Source organism: Haliaeetus albicilla, chromosome 9, assembly GCF_947461875.1.
Source record: "Haliaeetus albicilla chromosome 9, bHalAlb1.1, whole genome shotgun sequence".
NCBI lineage: Eukaryota > Metazoa > Chordata > Aves > Accipitriformes > Accipitridae > Haliaeetus > Haliaeetus albicilla.
Genome location: NC_091491.1, coordinates 6,676,760 through 6,700,284, shown reverse-complemented (window position 1 = coordinate 6,700,284; position 23,525 = coordinate 6,676,760). Strand labels below are relative to the sequence as shown.

General features: G+C 39.6%; 1 protein-coding gene across 1 annotated transcript; it reads right to left on the bottom strand.

Annotated features, from left to right (window-relative positions):
• Positions 1–880: 880 nt before the first annotated feature.
• On the bottom strand, positions 881–21,193 carry NCBP3 (nuclear cap binding subunit 3). The gene is given in 14 exon segments (XM_069791303.1): positions 881–4,229; positions 4,756–4,920; positions 6,123–6,280; positions 7,109–7,394; positions 8,495–8,601; positions 8,931–9,030; positions 9,785–9,893; positions 10,818–10,891; positions 13,119–13,247; positions 15,594–15,719; positions 16,713–16,818; positions 19,059–19,124; positions 20,863–21,111; positions 21,113–21,193. Coding segments are annotated over 14 exon segments (1,977 nt in total). The 5' UTR covers positions 21,179–21,193; the 3' UTR covers positions 881–3,993.
• Between the last annotated feature and the right edge of the window lie 2,332 nt (positions 21,194–23,525).

Genomic DNA, 23,525 nt, shown 5'->3' with positions numbered 1-23,525 from the left:
AAGCTCTCAGGCCTCCCAACCCAACCGAGCCCTTTTTAACTTACCGGGGAGCCGTTTCAGCAGCCCCGGCGCAGTTCCAGCCCCGCTCCTGGCGTCCCGGCGGCCGGGATCGGCCGGTACCGGTGCCCAGCTCCATGGCCGGCCTGCGGGGACAAGGGCAGTCAGGCGACACCTGCTCCAAGGCCGCACCCCCCCCGCCCGCGGAACTCCGGCCTCAACAGCGCCCCCCCCCGCCGCTGCCTCCAATGGTCGAGTCCAGCCCGAGCGGCCCTGGGGACGGGGAGGCGCGGCGGACGCCACCACTGCCGGGCAGGGAGGAATGCGGGGGGTGGAGGCCCTCATCTCAACTCCGCGGCGGAAAGGCCCCCTCTAAAAGAGAAAGGCGGCTCACTCCGCAAGCCGGGCCTCCGCGTCCGCCCCGCCCGCCCGGCCCCGGCTCCGCGCACCCCGTCTTACCCGCTCCCAGGCACGCGGCACGAAAAGGGTCGGAAGTCTACGGCGGCCGGTTATAAAGGTTTGGGACGTACCACCCCGCGGCGGGGGGAACGGACCGTGCCACTGCTCCAGCAAGGGGGGGGGGAAGGCGTCCATTTCCTGCAGCGCTGTGCGGTAGGGAGGCGGACGTCGGGGCTTCCCTCGGCCTCGCTAGGCCGGTATAACCCTAATTTTAGGCACCCCTCTACTCCGTGGAAAGCAAGAAAGGGGGTTCATTAAGACCGGGCTGGGACAGGCTACACCCCGAAGCAGGGACCCTCATCTTGCCCCCAGGAAGGCACAAGGCCCATTTGGGACAGCCAAGGGAGCATCTGCAGGCCCTCCACCAAGAAGTGCAGCACTGTCCTTTGTTAGTAATGTTCCAGCAAAACTGGATAGGTCAGGGTGATTTCAGACCACTTTTATTTGGAACAGAACAGCTGTTTTAAATAAAGCTTCCATTATTTTCACATTATGTCATCTTGAACTGAAAATGAGGGGGGTTTTGCTTTCCTGTTCCCTGTTTAGTAAACACATAGGCCATCATCTTAAAACAAACAAACAAACAAAAAAAAACCAAAACCAAACCTAACTTTCAAGTGCCACCATCAACACCATGTGTTCAGAGTCTGCCTAAGGACAGCTGCAGGCACAGAGCCCATAACCCCCACAACAATTTCTTTTGCACAATGTAACAGCTGCCTGAATCATTTACCCCAAAAAATACCTTTTTAAAACAGCAAAAGCTTTCTAGGAGAAGTAGTGTGGTCCTATAATGGGTCACCTAAAATTCAGAACTATTTTTTCCTCCACAGCATAGATTCTTCAGCAAAAGCCAAAGCCAAACTTACTGCCATTTTCAATGTAAGTTCATTGTAGTAAAAATACATAGGTTGCACGTCTCAGTATCAGAACATCAACTTCTGCATCAAATTCCTTGAAGGTGATAATATCTGGGAGTTCAGTGAAAGATCAAGAACACATTTGCTAAGAGCAAAACATATGACCACAAAGAGAAGGGGCCTTACAACAAAATTCACTCTGCAATCTCTCTCTAGGTCAAGTAGATTTAAGTTAACCGTGGTGAGGAAAAAGCATTCACTGAAGATTCAGTGCTCATTTTTAATTATCAAAATCCAGCAGTTCATGTTCAGCTAACTAAGTTAGACCAAAGCTAGAATTCCTGATACCAGCAAACACTTTTCAAGGCTTCTCTGTACACCATCAAAAAGCAAAACCAGGCAAACACTCAATTACAAAAAACCCTCTCTATATGGCCCTTCAACAGTAAACCTCTATTTTTCTTGCAGCTAAGCTACCATGGTCTCATTAACCCACATAAGCCTCCCCCAAACCATAAACATGACAGAGCCAGCTAAGGTGGAGGCATTTCTAAGGTGTGTTTATGACTACCTAGAAGACAGAAGCGGTGTTAATGGCTCCTCTTCCTCAAACACAAGCCTTTGCCTAAATAGCTTTTCTTGATTTCACACACCCATTAGTTTAGATCTTTTGTATCAGCTGAAGAGATAATCTATTCCCATTCTGCCCTTCATACCAGTTAGTCCGTCCTTCACCAGGCTCAAGTTATGAGTATTTACATGGAAACACAGTGGTTATCAGCAACATTAACAGTAGAGCACAACCAGTTGCCAAGCTTAAAAACTTGTAAGGGTTCACAAAAATGCAGAAGCCTGTCTTAGGCCAGGTGCATGATTCATATCTACCACCTCCTTTCAGGAAAAGGAAAGGTCATAATGGATTCAAAGCAGTAATACAATACAAAGGTTTACTGGCAAAAAGACACTGGTTAAATTTTATCAGGATCTTGAGAAGTGGGTATGGTATGGGTATGTTTCTATTTGAAAGCTTTGAAAGGGATATTAATGAAAGCACATGTTAAAATGAAATATTACAGTGATCAGACATTGCAGTCATTTACTCTCAACAGTACTTTTATGAGACATAGTTATATATTCAATAATTAAATATAAAATCAAGGATGAGTGTCACAAAACAAGGAAAGAATAAGGCTTGAAGCCCAGTCAGTCCCCAGATTACCTTTCCAGTCACTGTACCTTTCATTTTTACCTTTAATTTTACATGCTGCTGTTCTTACACATTATAAAGCAATAAGAAAAGTTAATTGCAGATTCTTTGCTTTTGTGAAGCCTCAAACCTACTTCAACTTAGTACAAAAATAGGGGGAAAAAAAAAGATAAAACATTTGTTTGTTAAAAAGCAGAAAGGGGAAGAGATATTCATAGACATTTTGGACTGACAACCTAGGAAATAGGGACAATGCAAACAGATTTTCAGACTATCAAACAATGTTTTTGCTACCTGTTCTGTTTACCACAATGTGATGTGCTAGCATTATTCCTTATTTAGGGTTATTGGCAATCAAAATAAATGCCATAGGCAACAAGAAAAAACTGCAGTTGCACACTGGTCAAACCTTTTTCCTACCTAGAGAGGGTATGCGGGTAAAAAAGCTGAACGTAACAAGTCAACCATGTGCACATCCACATGTACTATACAATACGAACATTCAAAAATATTGACATGAGACAGTGATCCTATACTTTTCCTTTTCTCTTTCAGTTACATATATATATATATAGTTAGAACAGCACATAGGAAAACACCACTATAGCTTTCACCATGGCCAACAGGATGATTCTCACAAATATAAAAACGTATGCTTTTAAATTGTTAGATTTCTTCAAAACATAATACAGAGGAAATGAAAGGAATATAATTTCTCATCATGTAACCAAAAAAAAAAAAAATTTAAACCCTTGGGAATTTACAGAATTCTCAAACATCCAACTTTGCAGTCCTGAACATCTCAATCCCTACTACAGCAGAACATAGTATCACCAAAATAAATGAACTGAACTCCTTGAGAGCAGTGATGCTACTTGGATACTATGTGAAACTTCACTGTACTAAAATGTTTAACTTGGATTTACATTCAGTATTTTGGAGGAAGGGAACGCGATAGTCCCTTCATGCTTTATCCTTGCTGGCTGCCTACCCAGGAAGCATTATTGTTATTACTTCAAGAGGAAAGGAAAGGTGCTGGTAAGAGCCAGAAGGGCAAGGCAATGATGTTGATAATGAAATGCTCTGTTCTTTGGATGAACTGTGTAAAGTATTTTGTTAAAAGGCTCCATGTTAAAAATATTAAGAACAAAAAGGTTTTGTTAAAAATACAGAGCATTTCTGCCTCTTAAGTTCAAAGCTTGGGGAAAAGTGTTTTGCTAGAATTAACTACAGGTTTGCTGTAATAAACATATATGACAATGCCCTACGTAACACAGGGCCAACCACAGACTCCAGACAAACGTGATTGCTTTAGGTTTCAAGTGGTATACGCATCTCCTTTTGTATAAAAGGAACAGAGACACTTCTGGAACCTTCACTGCAGAGTCTTTGCCAGTGTCCAGCTTTTGGGCAATGGAAATCTTGCCACACTGCAGAGTCACAATCTTGAGGATCAGAATGTAAAAACAATCATGATTCAGTGTCTGATCCAGAACTGCTTTCTCGGCTGATTTCAATTTGTAGAGATGGTAAATTATCCAATCGACTCTTTTTTTGCCGAGACTGTTCTTTTTCCTTAATGAGAGCACCCCAAACCCGCTGGAGCTCTGAATCATCTTCCTCTGGAGATGCCACAGAGTTTTCAGGTTTATCTGAAGTCTTTTCTTGTGTCTTCGGAGCAGACCCTAATCGGGTCCATAAATTACCTAATCAGATGAAAAACAAACATTTAAAAAAAAAAAAAAAAAGACACACAAGACTAAGAGGAATTCTGGAGGAAGTCTGAGGAACCTAGTCTTAAATTCTCTGCATCTCTTTTAAATCTCTTTTAAAGTCCTCATACTCCTCCCACCTTAATGTTTGGCATGGAACTTACTACGCTTTGAAGCAGTAGTTGAAATCAAAATATGGGAATTTCACTGTTTCCCATTTGCACAGAATGCCACACACAAGTCTGAAGTGCCACTGCATTCATTACACTTGTTTTAGTGCCCTGTTTTGACCACAGTTTTAAAGTAGCCCTCTACTTTTAAGGCATACCTATATAATGTTCATAAAAATACTCAGCTCAACCTACCTACATGTATTTAGATTTCAAAGCTCTGAACAAACGTTTGCTAATTCATCTTCAATTTCACTCAACCAAACATCCTTCACGATTTTCTGCTGAAATTTCTCTTATACTCTAAAATCAAAGGAATTGCAGTATTACATTTTCTCTGCAAAACTAACCTGATTTTTTCTCTCTTGTATCAGAGTAGAGGCCTTTTACATCTTGTTTGGGGATTCCTAACCGGCTGTGTACATCTGATATAGGTTCTCGACGAGGAGCACAGGTACTACTTGGAGGTTTAATTTCTGGAGAATGTGGTCTTTTTCCCAGTCTTTGCCGCACATCTAGGGATATTTTCAGTGATTAAAATGACAAAAATCACGTTGCATTTACTCTAGTTTTGCCAGCTAATTTTATGCTTGTTCACAATTTGACACTAGACAGATTCTGTTTTTATCTTTTCTGTACTCTTTTCATTTAAGTCTTTCAAACTCAGATTTCAGTCCTGGCAATGTCTGCAATACAATTTATCCAGATTTCATTTTTCTTTTTTTGGCAATAAATTTGGCATTTAACGTTTTCAGGTTGAGCTCTGTCCAGAAGATCGAAAAAGTAAGTTATTCCATGGCTTGCTGCGTTTCTGTTTTAGCAGCACAGTGAGTATGTATCCAGCATGAGGTATGATCATACAAAAATTGGTAGCCTTGAACAATTCTTTTCACATAACAGATACCTTGCCTTACAATTCTAATACTGCTTGATATTTGCAGAATAAAATGAAAACCAGAATATAAGCATCCTAAATATATTGATACTTAAACTATGAAGCGAGTCTTACATTCTGAAGTTTGTCTGGTTTAGGTAGATATTCCTAGTCTTACAGAAGGTCGAAACAAAAACATAAAAGGCAAAGGAAGTTATAGGATTTATGTGCCAACTTGTCAGAGCCCCAAAATGTGCAGGAAGGATAAAATATACTAACATAACTTCTACATTACATTGATAGAAAAGGGTATCTTTCACTTATCAGTCAGACAATCTTCTGGATACGTATGTCAGAAGTAGCTGAAATTACATATACCTGAGTAAAAAAGCAACAGTCAATTAAGCCCAAAAATAAACCCTGCCAATTGAAAAATACATCCATCTTCATGTAATACATGTTCTTTCACATAAAGTAGCTAGTGTTTCACATTTCATTTTGTACATGAGCTCCCCCACACGCTCTGTTTCTCGAGAGTTGTACAGAATCTCTGCCTCAAGGAGTGAGCAAATCAAAAAGGACAAAGTGGAGGGAAATAGAAACAGGCAAGTAAATTGGATAAAAATAAACGTCACTCTTTCACTCAAATGTACTTCATTTTTCCCCAAAGCAATCCCCAACTCTGTCTCTTAGTGAGGAAAAATTAACTGTATGGATGCAGAAACTGCTGCTGAACAGAATTCTCTCAGGTTTGTTAGCTGCAGTGGAGCACAGATGCGAAATGAATATATCCATTTTAATAAGCCAGTTGCAATTCTGCACAATATAAGAGTTTAAAATTACCTGATTTTACAGTGCTGTTTGGCTGACGCGGCCCAGTATTATTCTGACGTTTTTCTTCTAACAGTAGTCTTACATCTGCGACTTTCTCTGAAGATCCTTTACTGCCAATCCGATTTTTGATGTTACTGGTTGCTATGCTATCTGCTCGCATCGAATTCCTTCAAAAAAATAATAATAGATTTAACATCCCTAAAATAAAATGAAATCTAGTATAGTTCTTAAGTCTTCTTGTATGTAAAATTACACAATAGAAAACAGTAATATCAGGATTTCTCTACTGAGAAACAGAGGTAAAAACATTACTTAGAAGAGCATATGTTCCAGTCAGAATCCTAAGTTTAGCAATAATCACATGAATACCTCAGTATCCATTTCAAGGCAGGTATCGAGTTTGTCTCCTTAAGGCTGTGCCTCTGGGTCAAAATTAAGAGCAGATAAGCAACCTTAAAATTGCTGGAAGACTTGACATTATAATGAAGTATAATCACACTGCTGAAGGGACATGTGTTAAAGTTATTTTAATAATATGTAACATATGTGATTTTGGTTAGTATGTCCATAATGAACGTAAATTCCTTTTTGTCATTAACACTTAAGGGTTATTCTTCTTTCTGAGAAAAGAGGGAGAGGTAAAGTGAAAAGAGAAAGACGAGTTATTCTCTCTGGCCTAGCTATGAAATGCAAGAAGTTAATTGTGCTTGCTTGCATACATTTCTAACGATTCCACTTTCAGCTTTATTATTATCAATAAGCAGGGTTACAGAAATCTGCAAAGGAAGCTATATTTTAAAAACATTAATTGTAACTAAAAGCCTGTATCAGTGTTTTCTGTATTTTGTCTTTCTTTTTAAAATATCCACTACAAAATTATGTTAAGAATTGAAAAAGTAGCTTCAACAGTTTGTCTTTAAGCTTTGACAGCTCTGTCACTAATTAAAATTTAGAATGTCTTTTCACTGGTACTTTTAAAGAGTAAGAAATTTTACCTAATATTTTTCAGTTGTGATTCCACCTCATCTGCATACATTGTCATTTTCATGCTCTTTTTGGGAGAGGGTGTTGATATCATTTTCAGTTCAAGATCATAGTCCATTTCATCAGAATCAGATGCACTAGCACTCGATCGTCTTGCTGCACTGCGGTCTCGGGACTGTTTGAAAGCTTGCAGTTCATCACGGTACTCTACCACAACTCTGTCGTCTTCATCCATATCCTGATCTTCTTCTTCCTCTTCTTCCTCCTCAATAGGCTCTTCAGGAACATTTACTAAGCCTGTAGCAAAACAACTGATTCTGATAAACTGAAGTTTATAATTCATATAAGGTACCTTAAAACCAAAGCAAAAAGAAAAAAATCACCGTAATGATCCACTTACAAATGAATCTTTGTAGTTCTCTAAGACTAAAGAGAGAGAATATTTTGCAAAATATCTTAAGTGGAATCTGTATTACAGAATATCGTAAGTGGAAGAAAATCGCCACAGGAGAAAAAAGTCCATGGCGTTCACTATCTCAGAAGCCTGCTCAAGCAGAAAGCTGGATTAAATATATAAAGTACAACTGCCTGTTGTAGTAGGTGCAGTTCATACTTCCTGAACTAAGCATAACAATTCCTATGATCTTGCAGGGCTTAATGTGACAACTGCTGGCTCCACAATATTCCTTTCAAGTCCTGTAAGCAGTAATGCCAAAAAGAACACATGTATCATTAGTATAAATTTATCACATATACTTATTTAAATATAAATCAACAACTTAAATTTGTTCATCAGCAGTGTGGAAGCGTCTTTTCAGAAAGCGGTACATTATCAACATGCAAAATCTTCCATGAGATTTGATACATCCATGGCTGTATTTTTAACAGGCCACTCATAGGAAACTCTGACACTGTATTTGTCTCACGTCAAAGATTTTTACTCTGATTATTTTTCTAATGCACACCCCCTACCTTAGGGAGTAGATGAAAATATTCAAGCCTAATTAATACAATTTTCTAATCTTTATTGTTCTACATCTAGAGCTTGCTTTTTCATAGAACGGAAGAATTGACATAGCAAGTATGACAAATTGCCAGTAAGTTCAAAGAAGTTCTCTCTTCTTTTTGTCCTTGACGCTACAGCCCCCACGTCCTAAATTTGTAAAAGAAAAATATCACATAAAAAGCAGCAGCTATTTTGGTAAGCCAATGAGCAGTTGAAGTTTCTGCCTCAATTGTTCCCTACAAACCTTAAAATGTGATTCCATTATAGATACATTTTTTAAAAGTACACTTCACTTTCACACACTGCAGGGGATTACATGAGGCATTAAGGTCCTTTCCAGCGCTCCATTCCCCAGTTGTGTTCTTACAGGGTCGACATTGGCATGAATTACCTGAATGACGATGTTTATAAGGAGGAGTCAAGCCAACATCATCCCCAATAAGTGTCCTTTTCTTTATCACATCCCGATGGATTCGACGTGAATGATATCTTCGTTTCCTGAAACACCATAAAAAGAATGACACTCCTGTCACAGAAAAGGCATCATGAATTAGCCATATTCAGTCCTGCATTAAGCACATGCAGTTTGCAATTATCACTCGCTTTAATAGCAGATGTACATTTATGTCAAAGATCTGTTTGAATGTTTTGAATGTTATGAATATAAATACTTCCCTTGCAAATTCATAGTCACATTGCAAAAACATTATTTATGCATAAGAAGCATCTACATAAACTGAATAGAAAGCAAATCCACAGATTAAAAGAGTTTTAGACTATCTTGTCCAATTACCTCCAGTGTTCCAATTCCTTTATCCAATACTCACCAAGAATTGCTAAGAATCCCCTTCATGCCTCCATAATTCGGATTGCCGTATTTCATGTAATACTGGCTTCGCCTTGCAGCTCCCAGCTCTTTTTTGTCATCTGAAAAAACATAAATTAAAGGAATATTTCCCTCTTAAAATATATCTTACCATACTAGCATAAAAATAAATAACCATCCAGTCACAGACATAGAGAGTGGAAGAGTGACTGTCTTACAGATCAGCATTACTTCAATCTCCTTCATGAAGGATACAGTTTTGCTGACACCTCTGAAATTTCTCCTACCACCACAGTTTTATTTGTGTCTAGAAACTTAATTCTAGGGAGACTGAGTTTCTACACATCAGCTTAACAGAGCATTACATCCCACTGTAACTGCTGGAGGCTATACCTTATTCATGACCTTTCTTTTCTTTACGGATGTGTCGCTTCCCACATGGCCCAGAAATTATATGGGTTGTCATTTTACTCACAAATATCACTTAATATCTCAACTGTATTTAGCAATAATTTCCACTAATACCTCATCAGCATCTCAAATTATTTTCATATTTGTAAAATGTGAAATTTACCTCGGTGGAGAAGGGCATCATAAAACTTATTCTATGGCATTGGGAAGAATGCCCTGAGCCCAAAATAAAATTTTTATGTACAATAATTTTCAAACCAACTTGAACTGGATTTACTTCACACATTAAATGTGGATTTACTGCAAAATCTTAATAACATAATGATTAGGGAAAAAACTAACAATTTTGCAAATAAAAATTAGGTACTTCAAGTCATTAATTAGTCAACACATAAAACGACAACGAGTGATTAATTCACTATGCTGGTTAAGCTGTTCATTTACCTTTAGTAGCAAATCTCATGAAGAGCTTGTTTCCTTTAGCCAGTTTATTGGCAGGGCGAAGATCATTACGCAGAAGAGAATCCTCTTCTACCTGGGAGAGGGCATCCAACTTTGGGAGGCAAAAAAGGTATTTTGGACTCAAAAACAAAATTACTGTTGAATGAAAATGTATTGCTTACAGAGGAGCAATCAACTGATTATTAAGAAAGTTACTTTTCAAATTATGTTCAAATGAACTCTGCTTTTTTTTCTTGACAAACTAATGTGAATTTTTAAAGTAATTTGCCCTAAAGATTTAATATATTTCCTTCTCTTCCTTCATAACAGTATCTCAGATTATTAAATCCAATAATTTTCAAATGACACTATACTACTGACTGAAATGCAGAAAATAAATAGCACAACTTGGACACTGAAAAACAACTATATGATATTTTTTTGCTTGTTTCATATCTAAATGGTTTTACTAACAGGTTCTCATGCTCTCGCACAATGACTAAAAGGCGCTTTTTTTTCATTTGTATCTGCTTTATAGAAACTAAAATTCAGGCTTCCATGATGTATGAGTATTCAGTGAGCCATTCCTAAAGAAAACACTAATCACACCTATTATATAATCGGCCAGTAAGATTAAATTACTTACAAAACATCAATGCATATGCTGATTCCCACACATATCTATGGACAGCCTAAATCCTATTTGTCTCTTTAAGCACTGCCTTCACTGCTGAAAGGCTGTTGCCTTCCGTTATTGTTCTTTCATTGCCTCCTCTCAGCAGAAAAGAGCAGCCAGTCTAGCTCTTACATGCTGGATGCCCCACCACTCCTCAAAATCTACTTTCACAAAACACTCTTACATGTTATTCTCACCAACAGCGTATCTGCACTTCCTGTCATTTCCCCATCTAATTTACTTTGATAATTAAATTGTGAATTGCAAATATATATGGTTAAAACTATAAAGTTATGAAGACTTTACACCAGTCAGAGTAAAACTTCCCTCATAGTGTTTTTATTTTCCTTCTGTACTGACCTCAACATCACTTGGATTGTCATCCTCAACCTCGCCTTCTTCTGTCTCATCATCAGAACTTTCCTCCTGTTTTTCTAAGAAGGAAAATAATTGGAAAAAAAATAACCTACATTTTAGTGTGTCAGTCATATTTGATTATTATTACCTACATTTGCTGAAACCAGACTAGAGGTGTTATCCTTTCTTCTGCGCAGCCTAGAGAATAATCAAAACAGTAAACGTCTACAGGAATTTGAAGCACGCATGAGCACAGAATAACATTAACTAGACAGCCTCTGTGCAGATAACTGCCTGCGGCAGCACACATGGAGTATTAATTCTGTGAAAGCAAATGAAATTGCACTGCATTTCAGGGTATGACAGAGATCAGCAAGGCCAAGACTGGGAAAGGCATATAAAAGCCTATTTCCTTCAGCCTCCCTTTAAAATGCTTCAAGTACCTACAAAGTATCGAATACTAACAATGTAAAACAGGTTATTATTCAAAAGCTTAGAAGTTTCTGAGAGAGAGCAGGAGGAAAAAAAAGAAACCTTAGTGACTTAATTTCAAAGTGAAATAATTAACAGAAGAGTGCACACTTCCAGAACTACTAGAATTGTGAGGTGCTTGCATAAATTTTTCAGGGTTCTTTGTAGCTCAGAGTAAGAAAAAATTGATATTGGAATTTTTTTCAAACAGTCCTTAGGAAAAAAAAAGGAAACAAAAAAGTAGTGAATATGGACAGCTATCAACATATACCAACATCATTTGCAAAGATCTCAAAGTACTTCATAGACATAAGACTAAAAATAACCCCCTCTTTTATATTTCAGAGTTCCTTATCTTAATCTCATCCAACAATAGACTTGAAAACTTAAGAGAGCAGTAGCTGTTCAAAAGATCCTGGAAGTATACCCAAGTTCAAAGAAAAGAGTAAAGCACCATTAACCAACTGAAACCGAAGAGAGAATTTAGGTAATTCAATTAATTAGCATTCAAGCACTTTTTTCCCCCCAAAATAGTAAGCTTCTCACAGTAAAGACTAGTCTCTTGCTTCCCTAAATAGCCCTCAAATTCCTATCTAAAAAAGGAATGCAACTATGCCAGATCACTCTAGTGTATCTGTATGCATCTCACACCTCAAGATGTAATTGAACAGTTTGTACTTTATCTAATAACCCACTTTTCCAGATGAACAGGAGTAATTTAGATGACAGTTTTTGAGATGTGGTGTAACAATGATGTAACCTGTAATTTGTAACCAACAAGATTAAATACATATATTTATGCTCCATTTAAACAAGACGATCGCTAATCTCTAACAACTTCGCAACAAGTCTTACTTGAAGCATTATCAACATTTTCCCCAAAATTAAAGTCACGCGGATGGTTGAGGAACCATTGCATTGCAGAGAAAAGCAACAAGAAAAGGGGTTGAGTTAGAAGGATCCACAAGTTTGAGAAAGCCCTAAACCCCAAACCTTCTAGAAAGGCTTTTGTTAGCACTGCAAATATCTAATAGAGAGATTGGCTATTTGCATTTTGTTCATATAGCATGTTTAAGCAAAACCTATAGAAGAGTTAATAAACACAACATCTCTCTCTGTTTTGTACGTCGTACAGTACTTTGAACCACAGCAATTTATCACACTAGCCTAACAGCCAAACAGTCCTAAGGTAGCAAAAGCCTGATTTTTAATTTACACCCGTAAAAGTAAAATAAATTTACAATTTAGGCATTCAGGTACCAGATTTATCACAACATTAAGATGTACTTTTGCTGTTTTGCCCTTTTATAATTCAGCCTTCAGTGTGGTGCTTTCTTGAAAGTATAATGGCGAAATTTAGAGATGATATACAGTGGTGAAGTGATATGTCGACACATCAGCGTGAACAATAAAGGACAGTGGTGTATCAAGGAAGGAATCAACTGTGTTATTTCAAAAATAGAACATTTTCTTACACCTGCTTTTTCCAAACTTAGAATCCATCCTTCCAGTGCCTTTGTATGCACATCACAGAGACTTATTTCTGTGCAACATATACCACTATAAATATCCTATCTGAATATGACCCTGCATCTAACATGTTCAGTATCGACCGAATTACTGCTTTTTGTCTAGCTCCAACCCACCTTTTAAGAAGCAGCTTCTTCAAAAGGTTTCCAAGATGAAAGCCTTTTTTAAAGTGGCAGAATACATTTACCTGAAACTATACGATAGAAGCTCCTTCAGTAATTTAGATTAAGCAGTACCCAAGCACAAGTTTAAAGTTTCATTGATTTAACTAGATGATGTCTGTATATGCATATCTTAATCTACCTTTCTTGTTTTTTTCAGCTGTCTTCTCTTCATTGTTTTCTCTGCTTTTTGTTTTCTCCTGATCAGGCAAGGAACTCATATTTATTAGAGCCCGTGTTGCTGTTACTTCATCAAGCCAGACCACATTACCTATGACATATATAAACACATACAAAAACAAAATGCAGTTTGTATAATCAAGCAGTCACATACACTGCCTTACTGGAGGGAAATTACTAACATAAGTTCAGAAATGCTCTTACATAGCGACATGACAAAAAAGTAATTGGATATACCTCTTGCAGGGAAGGTCATATTCTTTAACATATTTGCTAAACTGGAAGATGCACAGCTTTCATCACTTTACAAAAAACACACACAACAACTGATCAAAACCAAAATCACTGAAATGCACAACCATACATATTAGACACTGTTTCCTGAGCACAGCAAATTAGGATACTGAACCAGGGTCAGTGTATTTCATGAATGTGTTCGCACTCAAATGCAATTAAGGGGGCACAGGAGAAGAAAAAAGCCTTGATTTTTTTTTCTCTTTGGCAATTTAACAGAACCTTGGACTTTATTGTGGAATTCTGTTAATTTTTCCAAAAAGCAGGAAAATAGGGGAAAACAGGAGAGACTGCTCAAGCACTTTGCACAGATTATCATGTACACAGGTTAACAATATAATTCAGTGTATGCCTCGTACGTGGCTTAAGTATCAGCAGATGGTACTAAAATATAACTTATTAGGCCAATTAAAAGCATTTCACAGATGTTGGAATTCAAAGACCTAAAACTGCTTAGAAACAGGTTTTGAACAAAAGCTTTCTGCACGGATGCATTCAGTGCAAATACAGCAACAAATGTCATTTACTGCTCTGCCATTAAGCAGAGTGTATTCAGATATCAAGAAAACTATACAGCGTCCCAAAATAAAAGATTCTCTCCCAGATTACTTGAACGGACAACATTTACAAGGTGAAGAACACCCAGGTACTAACTTCAATGACTGGCTTATAACTTTTCATATATGTATGCCTACCTGCTCTTCACATCTCCAAATTTTCAAAGTCTTTATCATTTTATGTTCATCAGTTTGCAACACAGAACACTGTCTAAATTCACATTTGCACTAAGACACCTTGAGACGTAATTCAGTTGGGAACGTTAAAATTTTTTTGCCATGCTGTGATGTAAATCTGTGCTGAAAAGACAATGCTTTTTCTTTGTATTTTCACCAAGTGTAGTTGGCATGCTAACTCAGAGCATGAAAATTAATCACTAAAAAAGATGTGTTTGAACCATAACTGGGTAAAGTATTGTTACGACTCTGAAGCCTCTGTTTTTGCACTGCAGGTTCACTCTGGTTCCACGCTATATTTACTCACGTAACATTTAAGAAAAAGGATAATCAGACAGAAAAAGGATAATCAGTCTTCAAAATGCAGCCTCAGATACAGAGTTAAGCTGTGCACTTGCTAGGTTATGCATCACCACAGGTTCATCTAGCAGCTCCTTACTGCAATTGTCCAGCCAGGGTTCATTGCGTTTCAAATTTTCTGTCGGTTTGTGGCAGTATATCAAGCTGTCATACGCAGTGACTTCAAGGTTACCAATATTTTGTAGTACACCATATCTTTTGTCTTGCAGTGGAACATGATTCCTTCAGGGTCATTCCAGGGAATCACATTACTAATTCTCAGGTCTTAGCCGTGTTTGTCAATAAAACTGTTTCCAGCAATCCCAATCCAACTGGAAAACCTGCACTGGCTTCTACTTCTTTGTATATGATTTCATTACAGGACTTCTAGCCACGTGACAACCCGAGAGGCTTCCAGTTCCACGATCCAGCATCCAACTATAGCAAACAGCTCTTGTGCAGTCTTTAATATCACTGAAGAAAGCATAACTGTCAACAACCTTCTATCGTTCTGGCAATCTCACTGCATGCTTACTCCCTGAAACAGACCTTGCAATGTGAATTTACATTCTTTTTTCAATCTATGTAAATCACATTCAACTGCTACCTTCTTCCACCCACTAATTTCTCCTTGAGAATGCACTAAACAAATAAGGCAACAAGTCTGCTCCTTCATAGCACAAAACCATACCGACCTGTCTAACTGCACACAGCTCAATAATCTTCTCTCAGAATGTCATCTTTTGAGACACTCACAAGCAGGTATACTATTTATGTCAAGATGTAAGCCGCACAAAATTTTAGACCTTTTTTCCCCCACTTACAGACCTGCAAGTTATTCTATGCTATCTCTTTCCAATAATAAATACTCAACCAGCTAGCGGGTTCGATTTTCACCATATGCTGTTAATTCTTTCCTTCTAAATCCCTTTTGACTAAAGCAAATGACAGGCAAACTGAGACAGACAAAGATCAGTGACTTTGAAAGCCACTAAGACATCTGAATTACAGCTGTGACCAGTATTGAAAAAAACAGTAAGAATTACAGACAAAAGACTCCATTTACTTACATGATGTATCATCCAACCACTCAATATGAGCAGGAGGATACTCTTTGAAATAGGCAAAGATGTCCTGTGTACTCATCTCATCCACCCCACAAATGTAAATTGTGTCCAGTCTCACTTTAGGAATTGCTATAAAGAGGAAGAAATACAAAACTGGTACTTATTTCTACAGAGCAAGCTTTTATATTAGTAACAGACAGGTTTATAAAGCAAACATTTTAAATAAGCTGAAGGGAAGCTAATTAAAGCAATGTATGATGTACATCATTCTAAACCACTGTAACTTGAATTATTATTCTACATGCACAACTTTAATAAACTGAGAATTAAAAAGAGGTAATTTTACAAGCATTGGTAGATGCAGTACTGCATGGCAATCAAACTGCCTTAAAAACTTTTTTTTTTTTTTAAATACTGCCAAAGTACTACCATTAAGTACTAAAGAGCCAGAATACTAATGAGGCCTGTGACCAGGACATGTGTACAATGCACTTCCACTTGAGTCATCTGATGGAGAGCTGTTATAGGCCGTGGCTTAGTGGGTCCAAGCTGCCAGTTGGAAAAAAAGCCTTGAGAACTAACTGAATGCCAAAAGCGCCAATCTGTTGTGCACACATCTTCCAGCTGATCTGCTTATATTCCAACATGCCCAGCTTGCTATCTAAGAGCACATGCGCAATCAGTCCTGCTTCACTGTGCATACAGCACAGAATCTGATCTCACTGTGCATGGCACACAGAGTCCTCCACTCATACGCAAAAAATGCTCAAGGTCTGGTCATTTCAAAGAAACTAGAGATTTTTAAAGCAGCACTGATCCAGAAGATGAATCTTGGATACGTAGCACTAGATGACGCTGCCAGACAGTAAATAAGGTACACAAAAAAATGTTTCCTTCTTTCTGAGGTTGGTAAAACAAGGAGTGAAATGATAACTGTCAAGTAGTTTAAAAAATAATGAAATTAAAATTAAAAGGTGAAAAAAAATCAAAGTGATTTATTTTGGTAATGATCTGGGAAAACCTCTGGGGATGCAGGAAATATTATAGGATAAAGCAAGTAAAGGAACTGTGAGAAAGTAAACCAAGGCATCTTTTCTTCTTGACTGTTGGATAAACTTGTACCTTTCTTCATCATGTCCCGATCCAACGCCACATTCCTTTGGGCAAGATTCACTTCAGCTCGAAAATGAAAGCGTTTTGCTCTTTGTTCCTTTTTCTCAATTGCTTCCTGCAAAACGCAAAACAATGCAGTCAAAACAGGAATCAGAGCACCATTCCCAATAAGCTGCACTGAAGGACCAGATATTTAAAATAAAATCTACCAGACAGCAACAATCTATATTAATAATTCTATTAATTCTGAAAAGACCTGTAAGTTTCAGAATGTAGAAATAATTCACCAATTATGTGCTACATAATAATTTTAATAATATAAGTGCAGCAACATAATGGGAATAAAGATGCATGGAAAACAAGGTACCTTGGACAATGCTCAGACTCCATGATGGAACAGTAACATCTTTTCCTTCCTAACAAATGTACAGAGGCTGTGCTCAAAAAAAACTCTCTTAAAACAAGCATTTCCACCACATGGAAAATTCATCTTCTAGGATTATAGAGATGTTCCCATATCTGTTTTTCAAATAAATACAAAAACGTAAACTTGTCTTTCTGAGCATGAATTTAACAACACTAGCTGGAGTGCTGACTATAGAGGTCTTAGACTGGGAATTCAACCTGCTCACAAGCTACTTAAAAGCAACAGCTTATGTGGATCTTGTGCAATTTTTGAAACTGACTGAGAAGCTCCTTATTGTACAGAATTTATTGAGAAGCATTAGATTCTTGGATCTTACTAACCAAAGTCAAATTTGGAGCACAAACTGTGATTAAGCAAAAACTGCCACCAATGATATCCAAACAAACATGGGCTTTTTACTAGGTTTTAAAGATTGCCAAAACACCTTTGGCCACATTTCTTAAAAGTTTTTCAGAGTTGCATCATTAAAAAACATAACAAAAGATGACAGATTTCCTCTGACTGGGGGAACTTCAAATTCTTTACCAAATTACAAACCACATGAGCCAGATACTGAAGCCAAAAAAGCTGATTTTCAGTCTTCATCTGGAACCCTTTTTGTACTCTTTGATAAGCACAATCTTCGGAGCTTCACTAACGCAAAATGGGAATACATGATTTTCAGCACACTGTTGTGGTGGGGATTCATATTTGTTAGAACATGTAAAATTGTATCCATCCTATAAAGCATATGACTAAATGTTTTTCTCCACTACCAAATGCTAGATATAGGCCTCATTTGTACAATATGAAACAACAGACAGTTTGGTATTAAATGTACAAAGATGAGCTGTAGGATTAAGTTTCTGAAGTTCCACAGAATAATGTATCTTTAAGTTATTTAAATGCAACAGCTGTTCACATTCTTCAATCTATGTCTTAAATAATTAAACAATACGATGCCCTTGGAAGATACAAGGCAATGAAACTAGATTTTCCTGCCAAGCACTTGTTCTTCCTTCTGTCACTCACCTAAGAAGAAACAACTCAGCTGACTTGTCTCAAAGGGCTTTGTTTTGCAACATCGAGTGGCACTGCGGTGTCCTGGCTTTGGCTGGGACAGAGTTAATTTTCTTCCTAGTAGCTGGTATAGTGTTGTGTTTTAGATTTAGTATGAGAATAATGTTGATAACACACTGATGTTTTCAGTTGTTGTTAAGTAGTGTTTATACTAAGTCAAGGATTTTTCAACTTCTCATGCCCAGCCAGCAAGAAGGCTGGAGGGGCACAAGAAGCTGAGAGGGGACACAGCTGGGACAGCTGACCCAAACTGGCCAAAGGAATATTCCATACCATATGATGTAATGTCCAGTATATAAACTGGGAGGAGTTGGCTGGGAGGGGCAGATCACTGCTCAGGGACTGGCTGAGCATCAGTCAGCAGGTAGTGAGCAACCGCATTGTGCATCACTTGTCTTTCTTGGGTTATATGTCACTCTTTTTGTTATCTTCCTTGTCATTACAATTTTATTTTTTTTAATTTCAATTACTAAACTGCTCTTATCTCCATCGGCAAGTTTTACTTGTTTTCCATTCTCCTTCCCATCCCACCAGGGTGGGGGAGAGAAGCGAGTGAGCCACTGCATGGTAGTTAGTTGCCTCCTGGGGTTAAACCATGACACAAGGCGATTTCAATAGAAACATTTTCAGGTTTTGGCACACAAATTTTTGTAACTTAAAAATGATAATTCTTACAATTTACATGAGATATCCTGTCCCGATGCAGGCCACAACCAACAAAAGGAGAATTCCCCAGTTGTTGAAAAATACCAGCTATCTGAACATGAAGCTAAGCTTCTGTGCATATCGGGGAAGAAATAAATAAAACAGTTCCTCCTTTCCAGTAGCAATAATTAGAATATGTTGAAGAACCACAGCACAAAAATTACCTTGGAGGTTACATCTATTCCAGTAATGAAACTTCCAGCTTTGTTTTCATATCGCCTACTAGTGTCCTGAAACAAAGCAAAATGGTGGTGAAATCTCAATGAAGACTGAAAACAACATACTTGCTATGCTGAAAAAAAATCTGGCCATTTCTATGAGAAATGCATCCTGTTTTCCTTGATCCTTACTCCAAACTACATCCCTTGAAAGACAGGTACACAAGCAGTAACTCTCACTGATGTCAGTGAAGGTAATAGCATATGAACTGAACCAAAGTTCCTTTACTGTAAGGATTCCTTCCTTTGGCAAAACTTAGTTTCTGTGTCTGCTGCTGCTACGGTTTTTACTTAGTCTCTCTCAGCAATACAGAGAAAGTCATCAGGCACCATTCCTACCTAAAATTTCCATAATTTTGGTTTCGGGTATAATTTCCTTGTAAAACATGAAGAGATTTAACAGTTATACCCGACTCCTGAAGTGTCGATTTGCAACCTTTAGTCTCAAAAGTCAGAATACCAAGCCATATCCACAATTAAACAAGCAACTTTTACCCCTATTCCTATCAATATTTCAAACCCAACCTCCAAATACCAGCAAGATGAAGCATTACTGTTTTGATACAACCCTATTGATAAAGAGTAAAAATGGAGAATGATGTGGAAAAAAATTTACAAGTTTCATTTCCATCAGTCAGGACTGCTGAATTCACAAGACAGCACTAAACCACACAGACCCTGGACCAATGACCCAATTCTGTCCCTTCCATGGTTTGCATATGCAAAAATGGCACATGTTCTTTCTGGCAACCTCAGGACCACCACGTGGCAAAAGTCTGGAGCTGCAAGAACATGTCTTGTTTTCTCTAGGGATGAATGTGTTGTTTACACTTGTGCTGCAGTAATTATTTTGGCTAAAGAACTTTTTCTAGAAAGTAGGGCAGGCTCAGTTTAGAAATACCAAAGTACAGACAATCTAACTGCCTTTCTTAGTAAGACTGTCAAAGTTTCTTTAAAGCTGCCAAATGTATAGAGTTATTAAAAAAGAAAAGCACAATAAGCATTATTTTTTAAGACACCCCCCCCACACACTATCTAAGGTTGACTCATAGAGCACAAGAGAGGACAGTAGGGTGCTGTCTCTTAGGCCATGTATTTGGTAGAAGCTCAAGCATGTTGCTAAATCAGCTAATTAGAGATTAGTTTCTGAAGTAATTGCCACACAAGTTTTGAGAGCAAAAGACTACTTAGGAGGTCAGAAGAACTCTGATGCATTTTTATGTATTAAACCTGATCCTACTAAAACTTGTACAGGAATAATTAACAAAAACGAAAAAGGGGGAAAAAAATAAAAAGGAAACCCTCAAAATCCACTCATCAGAGCCCACATTCCCAGTGCCTCCAACTCAGCTCTCCTACGGTCACCCCCCTGCTCCCTACTCCAGGTACTCCCTGTGTTCCCTCCTTTTACACTCTCCCACCCACAGCCTTTCTCTACAGTCCGGCCCTACACCCCAAATCCTCTTCTCCACCACCTCCTTTATTCCCTTCGTTCCCAAGCACATCCTGGCCGCTTCCTCCCACGACTGTTTCCCACACTCCCCTCATACACCCCTGAGCCCCCTCATGCCCCCACTCCCCGCCATCCTCACCTCATCGCTTCCCCGCACGCACCCCACGTCGCCCCTTTTCCCACGCATGTACCCCCAAATGCCCTTACAGATCCCCGCAGACCCCCCACCCTGTCCCCTCTCAGGAGCTGCTCCCTCTTTCGTCCCCCCTGCCCGTGACCTCACCGCACGCTCCTCACCGGAATGAGCTCCCGGAGCGAGCGCCTCACAGGGATGGTCTCCAGCTCGCCCTCTTCCACTTCCATAGGCTCAGGCTCCGGGCCGCGAGGCTCCGCCGTTGTCGCCGTTGCCTCCGCCTTCACCGAGATCCGCAGGCCCCGCACGGCCGCCATGGCTCCGCCAGGCCCGCCCTCCGCCCGGCAAACGAGACGGGCACCGCCGCGGCGCAGAGCGCCGCCGCCCAGAACCACCACTGAGACGCCAGGGCGGGGTAGAGCGCCACCCGAAGCTCGAGCCGGTTGGGGGCCGACAGGCTCGGGCGCACAGCGCGGCCATAGAGACACGGGGAGAGCGCGGCGCCACCGGTCCTCCAGGGCTACGGAGAGCGAGAGGGCTGCCCCGCCATTTTCCCCAGGCACCCCCCCAAGCCTGACGCGGGGCTCGGGGCCGCGCCACGGGGGAAGAATACCCGGTGTGCCTAGAAATACAGGACCGGGGGGGGGGGGTATAAGGTCCAGACCTTGTTATAGCAGGCTCTGCTTCCTACAATGATTTTCATAAAAGTGATCTGAATTCTTAAAGTGTTGTGGGTCCGTCCCCCCCCCGAAAGATCCCTCTGGAATTTTACATCTCTGATAAAATAAAGCGAATTTTCAGCTTAAAGTTCTTTGCAGCGAGCCTGTATCCTGTTGTTCTCGGGCTCTGTTATTCTCTTTGTCAAGAATTTTTTTCCCACCCAAGGCGTTCAGGCTGTTTCGAGAGAGAAGCCCTATCTCCTCTGGGCCTAAATAAACCGTACTGGTTTTATCTGTCCCCATGAGACAAGTTCTTCATTCCCCTAATTACGCTCATCAGCTCTATCCCCCTTGCACACAATGGGCCAGGACTGTGTTCTAGCTGAGGGCTTGTTCCTGCCTTGGCATCGTTATTTTCCCATCTGTGGCGTAACACCACAACTGACGGGCTCCACAGCCGCACCTCATCATCATCACCGTGAATTATCACCCCCCTTTCTGTCACACCCAGCCAATTTCATTAAGAATTCCTATATTTCTCCAGCTGCAGGACCCTTCCACCCTGCTCAGGCTGCTCCGTTCCTCAGCTCTGCACATTTTTCAAACCAAAACTCTCCAGCCCATCCTCTGCAATGCGTCACCTTCCCTCCGAATTGATGGGACTTCCCAGCAAAATTCAGTAGCAAATTTTCCTTTATCATGAAAAAATTTTGCAGCTGGCAACATAAAGGCTCCTCTCCTTACACATAATCCAGCAGGACTAATAGATCTTCTTGCTACCCATCACACACTCCAAACGTATTTATTTTTAACAGTCTCTGTGCAGAGCTCTACACAATTAGCTAATGTCACCTGCATTCACCAAAATTCCTATATTTGGTGCTGACATCATGTAGCCAGCACCTGGCAGGAACCTCTGACACAGGTGACACTTCCAAGCCAGGTGTGAACGGTTATGGCAGAGGCCACACACGCATAATATGAACATCAGTAGTAAACAGGACATAGACACCTCTTGCGAGGAGCAGATTCCAAAATAATTGCAAGAGGAAACATCTTTCTGTGGCAGAAACACTATTTCTTGAGGCCGCAGGGAAAAGAAACCAAAAGATGCACCTTTTCCTCCTTTAGTTTTAATTTTATAAGTAGGACACGGTATTGATGTCTGCCTATCTCAAGCAGATTTACAAAGCCTAACCCTTCAAAGTAACGGTTAGGGCAGGATTGTGTGACACCAGGTTGCCTTGCGCTGCTGTCATTAGCAGACGGAGCCTTCAGTTAACCCAGATGTTTCCTTATTTTGTTTTAACATCCTTGAATGTCGCCTAGGACAGAACATTGCTATACTATAGGACTCTCCACTTGGCACAATTTCACGACCTGCTCATTGAACTCAGCAAGAAACTTTCTACTGATTAATCAGGGCTTTAGATCAGTTGCCAAAGTTTTAGAGCTCCTTAGGAAAAAATAATCTCTAGGCTAACTGGTAGGGACAATAAAATCACAAGAGGAAGACCAGGCTGTGAGAGAGGAAAACCAGGCCTGGGTGCCACTGGGGCTTTTACTGCCAGGTAGGTGAATGGAATATTCTCTCACTATTTTACAACTTCTTTCAGAATCTCATTATTAACAGTGAATTCTTCAGAATTACAAGCTGATTTAGTTTTATTCTTCTGAGACTGTGGCCAAGAGCTTTGTTTTCCTTTCACATTCATCTCGGGCTGCAATCCCTCTGCCTGTGAAAGACCAGCACAGGAAGCAGGTTTGGGCAGAAGGGCTCCACCTTTTTTGTAGCCTTTGTGCAGAAAGGATGGGTCAAGGGTAGTAAACTACTGAGGAGTGCAGGGGTTAAATATGGGAGGAAAAAGGAATTTGGAAAAGGTTACCAGTCGTTATCAGGAGAAGCCCAAGTAAGAAAAGGCTGTTACAAATAATGAAAGCCAGAGAGTGACTGAACAAGAAATCATTACAGCATAAAAGTATCAAAAGGAGCGTCTTGCAACAGAAGCATTATTCATTTCCCCATCCCTGACCACCAGAGGGAACTCTTGCAACAAGATTCCCAACTGCTTGCAGCAGAGAAAACCAAACCTGATGAAAACCTCCACCACCACAAAACTGTAGTTTTGTGGTTCAGCTGAAAACAGAATGAGATGGGGTGCAAGGGT